Source organism: Vicugna pacos, chromosome 9 (genome assembly GCF_048564905.1).
Source record: "Vicugna pacos chromosome 9, VicPac4, whole genome shotgun sequence".
Taxonomy (NCBI): domain Eukaryota; kingdom Metazoa; phylum Chordata; class Mammalia; order Artiodactyla; family Camelidae; genus Vicugna; species Vicugna pacos.
Genome location: NC_132995.1, coordinates 56,304,954 through 56,320,685, shown reverse-complemented (window position 1 = coordinate 56,320,685; position 15,732 = coordinate 56,304,954). Strand labels below are relative to the sequence as shown.

Genomic DNA, 15,732 nt, shown 5'->3' with positions numbered 1-15,732 from the left:
GATGACCTGACATAGAGGTGTACTTAAGATAAGGCTTTTGTGGAACTGATGGACATAAAAAAAAAAAGGGGGACACCGCAGGCAGAGGATGAGTAACGACACAGGAAGCGTTGGTCCCCCTGACTCGCACGTGCTGCTGTACTGAGCGGAAGGGTGAGGGCATTTGTTTACTCTTTCCTGTATTCCTCCTCAGGATGTTATCGGCTTCAACATGGCAGGTCTTGATTATCTGAAGAGGGAATGCGAGGCAAAGAGTGAAGTTATGTTTTTTGCCGATGCTACCAGCCACTTGGAAGAAAAGAAGAGGAAGAGGAAAAAGAGGGAGAAGCTGATCTTAACATTGACTTAGAACTGAAATGCGGTGCCTTTTTCAACTAGGACTTCCAAACTAAGCAGCGGTAGAGTTGGTGTCACCTCTGAAATAAGAGGTTTATCACGTTGCAGAAGATCCCAGGATGTGCTTCCCAGCTTTGCCGGAGGGAGTTCCAACATAGGACTGTGGGCTCCACCTCCCTGAGGGACACAGATTAGTTTGAAATCTCTCTGTGCTCCCACAGTGAGCCCTGCAGGAGTTGTCCCCTTTATATTAGCAGGAGCAGAGAACTTTCGTTTTACCAGAGTTGAAATTAGTATTTCAAAGTTTTTATTTCTTTGATGTCAAAAGACATGTTGGGTAATTGGTTACCTCTTTTGTATCAGGTTTTACCGCCTGCTGATACAGTCAGGTGCGTAACTGATTGTCCTCTGCCCATAAATGCAGGCTCTTGGAGGGACCATCAGATCATCTACAACAGCCTCCTTAAATTGAACTTGCAGTTTGTTTTATCTGTATATAAAGAGATCCTAATTGCCAACTGTTTATATTTCTCTGAATATAGTTGTTTCTAATTAAAAGAGTAGTCAAGCTGAGAGGCCCGGCTGGGCTTCCAGGTGACTGATACACGGTGTGTATGTTTCTTCAAGGCAGGGGTGTGGGGAGGTGGAGACATTTTAGGACAGAAAATTGACACATACCTTCGGGACGGGGCTTTTCTTTGTGGGAAGTTTTTAAATCCCTAATTCAGTCTCCTTGTTTTGGATCTGTTCACATTTTCCTTATCTGTCCGAGTTTCAGTAGTTTGTGTCTTTCTGAGAACTTGTCCATCTCATCTCAGTTACTGTGTTGCTGTGCAGCCGTGTCCTTGCCGGTCTCAGAGCTGCAGTCCTCTGTCCCAAACCCGAAGTCTGTCATTGCTCCTGAGTGTAGCAGTTGCTGAGCCAAGAGGTAAGGAACTGAGTAGCAGCAGTTTTTGAACAGAATGAGAGTAAGGAGAATTTTGGCTTAGGGTTCCTGAGGCTTAAGTATGAAAAGGCAGGAGAATAGACAGTACAGTGGATTCTGGGTGCTGCTGTCCAGGGAGCTATTCCTGGCTTTCCAGGCAGCTATTCCTGCCCCCAGGGACAGAGGAGTTACTTGATTCTCAAAAGATACCTTAATTCCTGATGAGAACAAAGGCTGAATCCATATCCTGTTTGTGCTTCTTGTTCCTCAGGACAGAAAGAAATTGCAACCAGATGCAAACCAGAACGAGTTCCAAGAGGGTCCTCTAAATGTGTATTCATTAGTAACTTTATATTTTAAAAGTGCTGCTTTCCTATAGCATTGCCACTGTTTAAGGCTGATCAGAGTGACAGTCCTAGGATCTGAAGGTGCCTCTGCCTTCTGTGTTATGCTAACCAAAGAGAAGGGGAACTTGCGAGAGCTGAGGAGATATGTACAGTAAGGAACTACTACGCTACAGCCTTTGGTCGAAATACTTGAAACGCCTTAACCTTAAACTTCGCGACGGTTAACAGATGGGTTAATTCTGAGCCAAGCAGATTCCTAGTCATTAAATCAGCATTTACTGGTTTAGCCAGCCACTGGCTACATACAGTGCTTTGTACTGAAACCATTTAATGACTAATATCTCTTGCAAATGATGCAGTGTTACCTACGGACGCCTGTAATGCCATAAAGAGGCCTGTGAATGGTTTATCAGGAGTATAATTTCTAAGCTTATTTAAAATATAAATATATCATTCTCCATATGTCTATATATGTTTATTTTAAATGAGCTTAGCTGTTATACTCCTAATAAGAAGTACATGCCTAACAAGTTCAAGGTCCCTGGCTGGAAGTCAGGTGCTTAATGTACGAATTGCAGTAATTCCTTCTCAGTGACAAGTATCATAAGTCATAGCTCATCCCAGAGAAGCCTAGCAGAGGACCTAGGACAGTAAGCAAGGCGGCAGCGGTGTCTCACTGGGCGCAGGACAATCTCCACGGTTCTGCTTACCGACACCAGAGCAGCGCTTCCAGGCCAGAGCAGACGGGAGCTTAGGAAGAAGCCACCTGGCCTACAGCGAGTATCTCCAGTCCCGTTTCCTCACCATTTGTTTCTGAGGTGTTACGGGACTCGAATGCTCTGATGTGGCACGTCACTGGCCCGGCCCAGCCCTTGTTGGGGCCGAGTGCTTGTTGTTCCCCCTAAATGCAGGCTGGCCCTAAACTCTGGCTCCTAAAGGAGAGAACGCAGCAGAGGTAATAAGATGTCTCTTCCAAGGTTAGGTTCTAAAACCCCCCGAATTCTGCCTCGCTCATGTGTTTTCAGGTCTTGATTGCTCTGGTAAACATAAGCTTCCGGGTTGTGAGATGCCCTCGGGGGAGCGCAGCCTCCAGACAACAGCCAGGGAGGCCCTCCATCTAATATCCTGCAAAGACCTGCATCCACCACCACCGCTGAACCAGAGTACCCACTGCTCTGCCTGGATTCTGACCCACGCAAGCTATGAGATAAACGTTGTTTGCTTTAAGCTACTCAGTTTGGGGGTAATTTGTTACATAGCAATATCTAACTAATCCTATGGAGCAGATTACCTCACTTTGTTATGTTTCAGATTCCTTATCTACAAAATGGGCATAATGCTGCCTACACCATAGTTACTATAAAGTACTTACCACTGGCTCAGAGAAAACACAGAATACATTACTTTTGTTACTGTGTGAGATATACCAGATAGAAAACTACAGAATAACTCCAGTATATACATAAACAGAAAAGATTAGAAAGAAATAACATTTTAGTCTGTCAGATATTAGAGAATCTTTATAATGTTTATCTTTAATAAGTACAGTGGGCATCTTTTAATCTCATTAACTCAATATGAACAAAGAGGTATAAGGCAACATCACAAGATATTTCTTCTACTAGATAGATTCATGACATTACTTTTGATAGATTCATAATACCTGCTGGAACCAATCTATCTGATAGCTGTTCTGTAGTTTTCAGAATTATCCAACTAGAGATGAAAAACCACTACTTCTCAGTTTGGGATAACTTCTGAAAGTCATAGATAAGAACTAAGATAAACCACACCTTAATCAGTGGTTCCCAAAGTATATTCTAAGACCCTTAGGGGTCCTGAAGACTCTTTCAATGAGTCTGTAAGGTCAAAAATATATCAAAATGATGTGTAATAGATTTAATAGTGTCCAGAAACTCAGGTCCACCCATGACACCTATGAATGTGATCTTATTTGAAAATAGGGTCTTTATAAATCTTATAATTAGCTAAAAATGAGGTCCTACTACATTAGGGTGGGCAATAAGTCCAGTGACTTGCCCTTAGAAGGATGCCACATGGACCCACAGGGAAGGAGGCCCCAAGACAACAGAGGCAGAGATTAGGATTGGCTAATACCTTGGTTTCAGACCTGAAGTGCAAGAGAACAAACACCTGCTGTTCTAATCCCCTAGCATGTGCAGATTTGCTGTGGCAGCCTCCAGAAACAAACAGTGTGACCCCCATCAAATCGCCCAGGACATTTCCACAGAACAAATCATCCTAAATTTTATATGGAATCACCAGTGAGCCAGAACTGCCAAACCAATACTGAAGAAAAAGAACGAAGCTGGAGGAATAACCCTCCCAGACTTCAGATAACACTACAGAGATACAGTAGTCAGAACAGTGTGGTATTGGCACAAAAACAGACTATTGGATCAACGGAACAGAATAGAGAGCCCAGAAATAAACCTGTGTACTTACATTTGATTAATCTTTCACAAAGGAGGCAAGAATATACAATGGAGAAAAGACAGCCTCTTTAGCAAGTGATGTTGGGAAAACTGGACAGCCTCATGTAAATCAGTGAAGTTAGAACACTCCCACACCACATACACAAAAATAAACTCAAAAGGGCTTAAAGACAACTATAAGACAAAACACTATAAGCCCCCTAGAAGAAAACATAGGCAAAACATTCTGTGACTTAAATCATTGTAATGTTCTAGGGCAGTCTACCCAGGCATTAGAAATAAAAGCAAAAATTAACAAATGAGACCTAATTAAACCTATAAGCTTTTGCGCAGCAAAGGAAACCATAAGCAAAACAAAATGACAACCTATGGAATGGGAGAAAATTTTTGCAAATGAAACTGACAAAGGCTTGATCTCTAGAATATATAAGCAGCTCATACGACTTAATAAGAAAAAAACAAACAACTCAATCCAAAAATGGGCAGAAGATCTAAACAAGCAATTCTCCAATGAAGATATACAAATGTCCAATAGGCACATGGAAAAATGCTCAATTATTGCTAATTATCAGAGAAATGCAAATAAAAACTACAATGAGGTATTACCTCACACCAGTCAGATGGCATCATTCAAAAGTCTACAGATGATAAATGCTGGAGAGGGTGTGGAGAAAACGGAACACTCCTACACTGCTGGTGGGAATGCAGTTTGGTGACGCCATTATGGAAAACGGTATGGAGATGCCTCAAAAATTAAAAACAGACTTACCATATGATCCAGCAATCCCATTCCTGGGCATATATCTGGAAGGAACTCAAATTCGAAAAGATACATGCACCCCAATGTTCACAGCAGCACTATTTACAATAGCCAAGACATGGAAACAACCTAAATGTCCAACAACAGATGACTGGATAACGAAGTTGTGCTATATTTATACAATGGAATACTAGTCATAAAAAAGAAGAAAATAATGCTATTTGCAGCAACAGGGATGGACCTGGAGATCGTCATTGTAAGTGAAGTAAGCCAGAAAGAGAAAGATACCACATGATATCATTCATATGTGGAATCTAAAAGAGGAAAAAAGAAGACACTAATGAACTTTTCTACAAAACAGAAATAGACTCACACAGTAAACTTATGGTTGCCTGGGGGTAAAGGGGAAGATCGGAAGGGATAAACTGGGAGTTCAAGATTTGCAAATATTAACTGCTATTTATAAAGTAGATAAACAACAATGTCCTACTGTACAGCACAGGGAACTATATTCAATATCTTGTAGTAATGTATAATGAAAAAGACTGTGAAAACATGTATATGTATGTATATGTATGACTGAAACATACTGTACACCAGAAATTGACAGATTGTGAACTGACTACTTTAATTAAAAAATAATAGCAGATTTTTGTACCAAGAAATTGGGGGCTGCTATAACAAATACTGTAAAATGTGAAAGTGTCTTTGGAATCAAGTAATGGGTAAAAACTGGAAGAATTTTGAGCTGCGTGATAGAAAAGGTCTGGATCATACCTTGAAGAGACTGTTGGTAGAAATAATCGACATAAAAGACAGTTTCGGTGAGGACTCAGAAGGAAGTGAAGGGGACAGTACAGAATACTTGAGCCACCTTAGAGAATTTCTGTATCATGAACAATGCTGGGAGAAATAGGAACACTAAAGGTGCTTTTGGTAAGACCTCATGCGGAAACAAACATGTTATTGGACAGTGGAGGAAAAGTGATCCTTGTTGCAAAGTGGCAGAAAATGTGTCTGAATTGTGTTCTGCTTTTGAGTGAAAAGTAGAACTTGCAAACAATGAACTTGGATATTCAGCTGACGTTTCTAAGCAAAATTTGGAAGACGTGGCCTGGTTTCTTGCTGCTTATAGTAAAATGCAGAGGAAGGAAATGGTCAGCAGAAAGAAACCAGAACATGATGATGTGGGAAATTCACTGCCTATCCGTGTTCCAAGGGATGCCGATACGCGCTCTGGAGAGTTCATCAAGGGTGCCGCCGGAAAACCTGGTGGAGAAATCAGGCTCGTGACGTGGCCAACCATCTCAGCAGAAGCTCGGAAGAGAGATGAGACTTCCCAGGGAGGATCTGTGGGGACCCGTCAAGTCTACTGGTGTGCAGCCCCTGACATCCATGGAAGACAGTTTCTGAGGATGTTCTATCAGCAGGAATCCTGCCTGTCTGGCCTAGGGTGGGGGTGGGGGGACAGAGAGGAAATGAGGGAAGGCTGCCGGACCTCTGGGATTCTAGAAGCAGGAAATAGACTGCCCAGAGGGTAAGACTATCCAGGCTAGGAACTGAGAGGGTAGGGCCAACAAGGCCCCCGAGGAGCCAGAGGATGAGACAGCGAAACCCCTGTGGCCCAGAGGGCATTTCAAGACACAGATGATTCTTCTGAGGCCCTGAAACATAAAATCTACCCCACCGCATTGCAAACACACTAGACCAGTGACTCCTTTATACCTCCACTTTCTCCTTCTGGAATGGGAATGTCTGTCCTGTGCTTATCCCACCACTGCGTCTTGCAAGCTGACAGCTTGTTTTCTCGTTTCACAGGCCCACACATGGAGAGGCCACTAGGATAAGTCAGCAGAGCCTCCCCCAAACCTAATTTAGATGATGAGATGTGGAACTAACAGAGCTGATGATATTTAGATGAGATTTTGGACTTAGAGTTAATGCTGGAATGGGTGACGACTTCAGGGAATGCTGGATGGAGTGAGTGTATTTTGCGTGGGAGATGGATGTGAATTTTGGGGGTCTGGGGGAAGACTGTACTGAGTTTGCCCCCATAAAACATGTCTACCAGAACCTATGAATGTGACCTTATTTGTAAATAGTCTTTATAGATGCAATCAAGTTAAGATGAAGTAACGGCTGTTGCTCTTATAAGGAGAGACAGAAATACACAGGGAAGAATGCCATTGGAGACAGAGGCAGAGATCAGGGTGATGCAGTTATCAGCCAAGGATCACCAAGGACTGCTGGCAACCACCAGAAGTTAGGAAAGAAGTGTAGAACAAATTCTCTCAGAGCCTCTGGAAGGAACCAACCCTGCTGACACCTTGATTTTGAACCTCTGGCCTCCAAAACTCCAAGAGAATAAATACCTGTTGTTTTAAGCCCCCTGGTTTGTGGTACTTTGTTACGGCAGCCTCGGGAAACTAATGCAAGATGTTATTTGCCTTTTCCTCTCATTAGTGCATACAGTGGACTTTTCCAGAGACTATATGATGCGTGATATGGTGACAGGCTGAATACAGAGCATATGTGAGAATCCAGCCATGTTCTATTAAGCCAGACATTAAAGAAAGTCATAAAAATGTAAAACAATGCTCCTCTTACTAAATTTTTGGAAAACGGTTATTTTTCATTAACAGTTTATTTCTGTTAATGTACTGGGTTTATTATTTAAAAAAAATTTAAATTTCCCCAGTTTTAATTCTAATTTTGTAAATGTTGATAAATGTGACCCATATAAATAAAAGCTTTGGGGGCTCCTCAATAATTTTTAAGAACATATAAGGAGACATGAGTCCAGAAGATTTGAGAACCACTGGCCTAACTGAGTTCTCGAGTCCAAAAGGACATGTGCTATTTCTTTTTGGAAGAGTCGCATCAACATCGAAAACAGCACTTGAGAATGAACTTTAGAATCACTGAAATAGGTGGGGTTTTTACTTCTTCAAGATTCTCTGAGCTTCATCTTCTTTATTTGTAAAGTGGGGAAAACATCTATTTTGTAGATGGTATGAAGATTAGATAGACAGTGAGTATTAAGGGGTAAGCTGTTACAGTTATTAAAAACAAGTATTTCCACCGGACTAAGAGGCTCATTGGTTCCTGGCTGTTAAGACAGGAACAAACTCGAGGTCTAAGGCTGCAAATCTGAGTGGGTGACAATCAAATGACCATTTATCACTTACCTGACCTACTGTGGAGAAATTTCACGGGACATGAAGACTCCAAGGGCAGAGGCAGAAATTGTAGAAATCCTCTGGACCATGGGATTTTCTTTACCCTGGGGAAAATCTTTTGGTCTCTTCTCGTAATTGCTGCTTGTTAAAACTGGTAAAATACTCATTAAGGACTATGATTTTCACGAACAAATGATTTGTATATGTAAACTCAGATAACATTTTAGAATTAGAATCTCTTCTCTAGCATCATTAGCTCAATTTTAGGTACTTTTCTATCTAATGCAAATTCCATGTGCTCAGGCTTAGAGGATGAAGTGTGGGTACTGATCTTCTGTGTATGTTTTTCTGCAAAGTGTGACTGGCCTTTCTATAGGAGCCATCAGTCACCATAATCAGGTCCCAGACCACATCAACATCATGTTTTTTTGGTGGGGAGGGGGATAGATATTGGGAAATAGTTTATGAACTACCATTGTTTACATTGGAAGTAGATTAAAAATCTAATAAAACTCTTTCCCCATCTTTCTGTGCCTGACAGAGTGGTCTCTGTAAGCAAGGAAATAGAAATTTTATTAGCATAAATGTAAAATTATTTAATTGCTGTGATCAGCAGCAGGGTTTCAGTTACTTTGGATCACATCTAGGTGACTCAATAAAGAAGTTGCACACATACACACACACACACACACAGACACATACACAATGGAATATTACTCAGCCATACAAAAGAATGAAATAGTGCTATCTGCAGCAACATGGATGGACCTAGAGATTATCACACTAAGTGAAGTAAGTCAGAGACAGACAAATGTCACATATCACTTATATGTGGAATCTTAAAAAAATGACAAATGAACTTATTTACAAAGCAGAGATATAAAGACATAGAAAATAAACTTAGGGTTATCATGGAGAAGGGGAGTAGGGGAGGGATGAATTAGGAAGGATTTGCAGATATTGACTACAATATATAAAACAGATAAACAATAAGGTCCTACTACATAGCACAGGGAACTATGTTCAGTATCTTGTAATAACCTATAATGAAAAAGAATATGAAAAGGATTATCTGAATCATTAGGCTGTACACCAGAAATACAACACTGTACATCTACTATACTTGAATGAAATAAAATTTAAAAAAAAAGATGAATGAAGACAAGTCCTTGTTCTAAGAAATTTAACTCTCTGGTTTTAAAAATAGAATAAATGGAGTTACGGAGTGCAGATCTGAGGGGACTGGACAACAGCATTTTGACTTCTGTGCTCTCCTTACTCAAATGCAGTTTTTGCACTGCATGTGACTATTCAGATGGAACTCTGAAGGATATTTGCTTCCACGGGTAAGAAGAGGATGTCATGCTCAGTCATAATCTCAATATTGTGGGAGATGTGTGCTGACCCCCGGGCGCCGTCCTCTCCGACAGCCATGGCAAATAACTCCACTTGCAGCTCTGTCTGCAGACCAGCTGCCACCTACAAGACAACGTAGCTTTAGAATCAGGTGTGAATGAGTTCTAACCTTGGTTTTAACATGACTTTGGACAAGCTACTTAAACTCTCTAATCTTGTTTTCTCATCTGTGAATTTGTCACTAATGAATGATTGCTGTTCCAGCATTTAGAAGAATTACTTCATGGATCAGTTAGGTAGAATTCCAACTGGGACCCAGGATATGCTGCTGAAGGAGAGAAGCAGGGGCTATTTAGGAAAAAGCATAAGGAAACTAAATGCCAGGGTGCAGGAGGGGGCAATGAGGGCAAACTTTTATAATGTCTATAATTGTGCTATTTCTTGAATATCAGTAGCAAGTCTCTATTATTGTCATCCTTGCAGATAATGAGACATACACTTAATCCAAGAGAAATATAAATTTAATATTAAATTTAATCTAAGAGATTGGGTGAACACCACAATTTCCCAGCCCTGCACCTTGGTTTACTGTATTCCTAGTGTAGGACTTGTAACCTGGCCAAGCCAGTAGAGGGAGACAGAATTAGTTTAAATGCCAAACTGCTTAGATCTGAAAGCTACACAGACGAAGTTCATACCAACAAAAAAGAAACCTGATATATACAATGAGGACGCAACACAGCAAGGACTGGGCTTCTGGCCTTGTTCCTTGAAAAGAACACTAGCCGGGAAAGAAAGAGCGGTTTGTGCTTCTAAGCTGCCTCTTGAGGAGGTGGGTTACAAAGCGGATTTGAGAACAGTTATCTGGAAAAAACAAGTGAGAAACTACCACATGGAAAGCAATTAGATACGAATGGAATTTGTTTTTTCTTCAATAGAGTTTTATAAATAATGGAGTGGAAAACTGTTTCAGTTTTTTTCAGCACTGTGCTTGTGAACGTCTGCATGCTGGAAGAATTCCAACAGCTCTGTTTCTGAAACCTGGACCGTTAGCTCTCCAAGCCCAGCAGTCAGAGCCAGGCTGGGGAGTGACGACACTGCACGTGGGGCGGGAGTACCACCGTCACACTGCTGCGCCCTCCCTTGGAGGACATGCATTGAGCGTTGGCAATGAACCAAGCTGAACGGTGGTTAGATTTAGATATGGAGAAATCTGCAGGTTACATCTCTGACAGAGCCAAAATCTACTGTTAAAGAGAAAAAAACCAAACAAAATAGCATGGAGTGAGCTTCAAAGAATACAAGCTGATTTTTTGGTACATAAAAGGTGGATCCAGCCGTCATTTTGGCATAATCCCTACTTTAAATGAGAAAGACTTGAGAACTTCTCAGAATAGTAGAAGAAGAGCTTGCTTTGACCATGTCTCTGCTTTATGTTGCAAAGGTTCTGAAACTTGGACGTAGCACAGTGATGAAATGTTTCAGAGAGGTACTCATGGATTAGTGGGTCTAGTCCCCAGATGTATTTCTGTTTGGAACTGCAGCCTACATACCACTGTTTAATAGATGATAAGATATTGTAACTGGAAGAGGGTTAGGAAATGATCAGGTTAAGCTCCTTTCACAGATGAGGAAAACAAGGTGCAGAGGATTAACCAACACTACCACCGAGCTGCTTGGTGGCTTAGTCATGACAAGAAGCCAACTGACTTTGCGCTCTTCCCAACATACAAGAACTGTGGCTGCGTTAAGATCTTGGGCTTCAGTGAGCACTGTGTGCCGGTTATGGGCCGGGATGCCCTTGCTCAGCGCTCCCACGAGCCCGTGCACACCCCCATCTGTGATGAACGGTTCACGTACCCACCAGACTTCTCACGTCATTCTGTCCCTCCATCACACATCTCTTGAGAGCCCACCATGTGCCCTGCTCTGTAAGCTCCTTATGTGTCTCACTCATTTCTAACATCCCCAGTACCCTGGGCATATGGGAGGAAATTACAAGTATTTTAGTGAAATGAAAGGAGTGATAAATCAGCCAGATGGTACACTGACCAAGAAGTAAATGTTAAGGGGGGAGGGTATAACTCAGCGGGAGAGCGCATGCTTAGCATGCAGAGGTCGTGGGTTCAATCCCCAGTAACTAAAAATAATCCATTTAAAAATAAAAATAATTCCCTGACGGGGAGCCAAAACAATAAAAATATAAATACAAATAAACCTAATTATGCCCAGCAAATAAATAAATAAATAAAAGTTCCTTTAAAAAAAAGAAAGAAATGTTAAGATTTACAAGTGTGATTTTATTACATTTTGAGGCAACCTTTTATTGGCATCATACTACACTTCTAAAATTATACTTTGAAGTAAGTGGCAACACACCTTTTTTTATACTAAACACCTTATTTGTAGGAATGTATAAAATGAAGGTTGACATTTTAAAATTTACATTTCCAGAGATTTTTGGAGAAGTAAGACAGCTCGTAAATTTGAATATACTACTATGTCTTCATATGTCCTTAAGTAATATTCTTTGGCAAATACCAAGTGAACAAACCAGATTTATGTAAAATAAAAAGAATGAGATATTTATTTTTCCAAGGGATTTTTCACTTTGTAGAAGGATTTGTTACAGGATATCTTTAGGTTATCAGCTTCCCAAGTGTGTATTAAATCATAACTAATTTTTTAAAAGGTATATATTCTCATACAACTGTACAGAACTCCAGCACTGAGACAAGTGAAGTGAACTTCAGAAATGTTTCCATAGCTGGAAGTTTAACTCTATTTACACACAGGACATGCTCATGGTTGTTACACAAAGTAGGTGACATCAAGCCAGGTATTGTACCAATGCCAGGGATCTTCCACTTAGGACACTAGAAAAATCAGACTTACGTATGGTTTAAACGGAACGGGCAGGATGACTTAAAAGGTCACTTCACTGGAAACACACACATATTCGTATGCACACACACGGACCCACACAACAGACAGAACACAGGACTTACAGGCCCAGGTTTGTAGGTCACTTTCAGTCCCGTGCTGGGAGGGGGCTGCTTCACCCGAAACCTGCCAGGCAAAAAGATGGGAATACATTTATGTCATAATGAAAAACACGAGCACGAATGCACTAGGAAGTAATCAAATCAGGAAGGTGTTAATATTCCCTACACAGGAGGGCGAGGTCCAGACCATTAGAAAAACAACATAATGTTCAATTGGGAGAAGAATCTGGAGCCTGTTTCACAACTGCCTTTCCAACAGTTTTCATCGGCGTCAAACAGACTCCAACACGTTTCCACCCTTTGTTATCGGATGCTGACTAGCACCTGGGGCCCGGGCAGAGTGTTGTGAATGTTTGGCTGGAGTGTGCATCGCAGCGTGGCCGCCAGCGTGAACACAAATGCTGACTGCCAGATCATTAAGCTGAAGAATAAAGGCTCTTTTGGAAAGCAGTGGAGCGTGGAAGCCAGTCTTGCTCTGTCGTGGTATGGGGTTTGCGTGTTTGGGGAGAAGAGAAACAGAAAAGGCTCAGAAAATGTTGGAGAAGTTGAAAAGCCCCGTGCTCACACGTGGTGCCTATTGATCGCCTCCCCTTCCTGTGGTTTGCGGGTTCTGCCTGAAGGTTAAAGCCCTGGAGTAAATTAACGTGCCGAGGAAAGCCTACCTCTGCGTCGACCCCAATCCCACACCCTCTACCATCAGCTTTGCTGTCTGCCCTGCAGTGGCTGAACTGAGCAAGCGGAGGAGGGAAATCTCTAACGCTAAAATTACGTCCTGGACTCACAGTATCTGCATGGATGAGTTTTAATAGTTTGAGGTTGCCTCTCAATTTCTCCCCACCCACTCTGTTGGCAACAAACCAAAAAACCAGTAACATCTGATCTGGTGGCCTGGGTCCCTCTCATCAGGTTCTTTCTGAGGAAGTGAATGTGATTCCTGAAGTTGAGGATCTGCCTCAACTGAAATGGGACAGTGATCTTTTCAGCTGGATGCTCCCGTAGCATCTGATCTCCAATCCTGAGTCTAGAATCACAGACATGCTTAGAGGACTTACCACTTACACTAACTCTGCAGCTGAAATAAACATTTATTCCATTTTTTTAGAGGGGAAAAAATCCTGCATAATCCTGAAGTATGATTCAAAGTAGAAGAGAGGAGATTTTGTAACTGTGAGCTGTCTTGGTAGAGATGGTATATTGACCCAATGGGAAGGACCGATCTCCCACAAGAAGCGGTGATCACAGCTGTGTTGACAAAGCAAGGGGCTCCAGGGGACTGGTACTCAGGAGATCTGAGATCTACCTTCGCTGCAGCCTGTAAGACCTTAAAACAAGTTACTCAGTTTGTCCCTTTGTAAGAGTCTCTACAAGCTCTAAAATCCTATTGGTTTTGACCTGAAAGTGAAAAATTCATTCTTTCTAGTCATTGACTGCTAGATACAGTATATTTTCAATTGGGAGCACAGACTGTGAGTTAAAGTATTTGTTATTAATTCCAAGTCACATCATCAGAGTCAGAAAGACCCTGATGATTCAGGGTTAATTTTTTTCCTTTTTGCCTCAATTATGCAGGATTAATGTAATTAAAATCACATCGAGATCACAAAGTACAAACAAATGTTACCTGGTATTAGAGTTGGTGGTGGATTTGAGAAACAGACTTTCAAGTTTTGTGTGTTATTTATTGTAACCCGTATACAACTTCCCCTTCAATTTTTGCTAGTGCAGATCAGGTCTTCTGTTTCTTCTACTGAAGTATGAATAATAATTAATGGGAAGGCAAAGAAGCACTAAACATAGCGGAGGCTTGGTAAATACTGATTTGTTGAAGAATGAATGAATGGATGAATTAGTGAATAAATGATTGAATGAATGATGTGGAGATTCAAGAGTTAAGGTGTACTTAGCAGTTCAGTTCAATAAACATTCACTGAAGTAGGCAGCCAAAGAAAAGTCACAGAGTAGGGGAGGTGATCTGGGCAGGGTCTGGAGCCTTGACCTCACCTGCATAAGTCCACTCCAACATTCTTGAGCTTTACAGTGGTTGCATAGGTGTGTCCTTCTTTGAGCACTCCAAACTTCACTGAGGGTGGGAGAAGGTGGAATCCAAAAGGGGATGAACTTGCATTATTAATGGCAGCAGATGCAACAGAAGATGTTCTCACTCTTCCTCCAACAGAATCTTGCACCTTGTATTGAGGAAAAAGCAATGCAATATAATAAAATGGTTTTATTTTGCATTCCCAATATAAGAAAAAGGTTCTTCCCTACGCCACCCCAGGCCATGCAGCAAACCATGCAGGAAGCTTACTCTGCCCTCCAGCCAGCCTACAGCTACCACACAAGGCAGGGCCTTGCAGCCAACTGGGCCAGGACCAGCCCTGCCTACCGGCGAGCCCACAGTGGTAGGCCCTGCCACAACAGAAAGGCACATGCAGCCCACATAAAGGCACCCTCAAGTACACAGATCTTATGACCAGAGAGGAGCATGTTGCTGGGCCCATGGGACATCTCCTGCATAAGCTGACTTCTCAAGATTAGGCAATGTAACCAACCTACATAACACCCAGAAATAAACAGAGAGTTGGGCAAAATGAGGAGACAGAAATATGTTCCAAATAAAGCAACAGCACATAACCTCAGAAAAAGAACTAAACAAAGTGGGGGTAAGCAATCCAGCTAATAAAAAGCTGAAGATAATGATTATAAAAATGCTCACTGAACTCGGGAGAAGAATGAATGAATATGGTGAAAATTTCAACAAAGAGTTAGGAAAAAAAGAATCAAATGGAGCTGAAGAACACAGTAACTGAAATAAAAACTGTACTAGAAGGAACTGACAGTAGACAAGATGATGCACAGGAATGGATCGGCAGTAGGGAAGGCAGTAGTAAAAATCACCTAAGCTGAACAGAATAAAAGAAAAACACTTAAAAAAAATAAGGATAGTTTAAGAGCCCTCTGGGACAGTATCAAACATACTAACATTTGCAATATAGGAGACCAGATGAAAAAGAGAGAAAGAAAGAGACAAAGAACTTATTGGAAGAAGTAATAGCTGAAAACTCCCTGACCTGGAAGAGGAAACAGATATTTGAGTCCAGGAAGTATAGAGAGTCCCAAACAGGATTAACCCACAGAAGTCCATATCATGACACATTAAATTAATTAAAATGGCAATGAAAATGACAAAAACTTAAAGATAAAGAGAGGATCTTACAGCAGCAAGAGAATAGCAACTAGGAACTCCCACAAGACAACAGCTGACGTCTCAGGAGAAACTGGGCAGCTCAGAAAGGAGTGGCACGATATACTCAAAGTGATAAAAGGAAAAACCCACAACCAAGAATACTATCATGGCAAGGCGATCA

General features: G+C 41.5%; 2 protein-coding genes across 9 annotated transcripts in view; one reads left to right on the top strand and one right to left on the bottom strand.

Moving 5' to 3' along the window:
- The window catches only part of WDR3 (WD repeat domain 3), a 29,788-nt gene extending 28,848 nt beyond the window's left edge, over nt 1-940 (top strand). For both annotated transcript variants that reach the window (XM_006216137.4, XM_015249426.3), the window contains exon 27: nt 194-940. In XM_006216137.4, coding sequence (XP_006216199.2) covers nt 194-349 — 156 coding nt within the window. In that variant the 3' untranslated portion in view covers nt 350-940. The remainder of the gene's footprint in view (nt 1-193) is intronic.
- SPAG17 (sperm associated antigen 17) overlaps nt 1-15,732 on the bottom strand; it is a 356,415-nt gene that overhangs the window by 4,435 nt on the left and 336,248 nt on the right. For 5 of the 7 annotated variants that reach the window (XM_072967909.1, XM_072967912.1, XM_072967911.1 and 2 more), the window contains 4 exons: nt 14,366-14,550; nt 12,368-12,428; nt 9,338-9,482; nt 8,013-8,157 (listed from right to left, as the gene is read on the bottom strand). In XM_072967909.1, coding sequence (XP_072824010.1) covers nt 8,018-8,157; nt 9,338-9,482; nt 12,368-12,428; nt 14,366-14,550 — 531 coding nt within the window. In that variant the 3' untranslated portion in view covers nt 8,013-8,017. Of the gene's footprint in view, nt 1-1,014; nt 1,253-2,364; nt 2,541-8,012; nt 8,158-9,337; nt 9,483-12,367; nt 12,429-14,365; nt 14,551-15,732 lie in introns of those variants that run through there. The other 2 variants (XR_012075867.1, XM_072967910.1) reach the window with 2 other exon arrangements.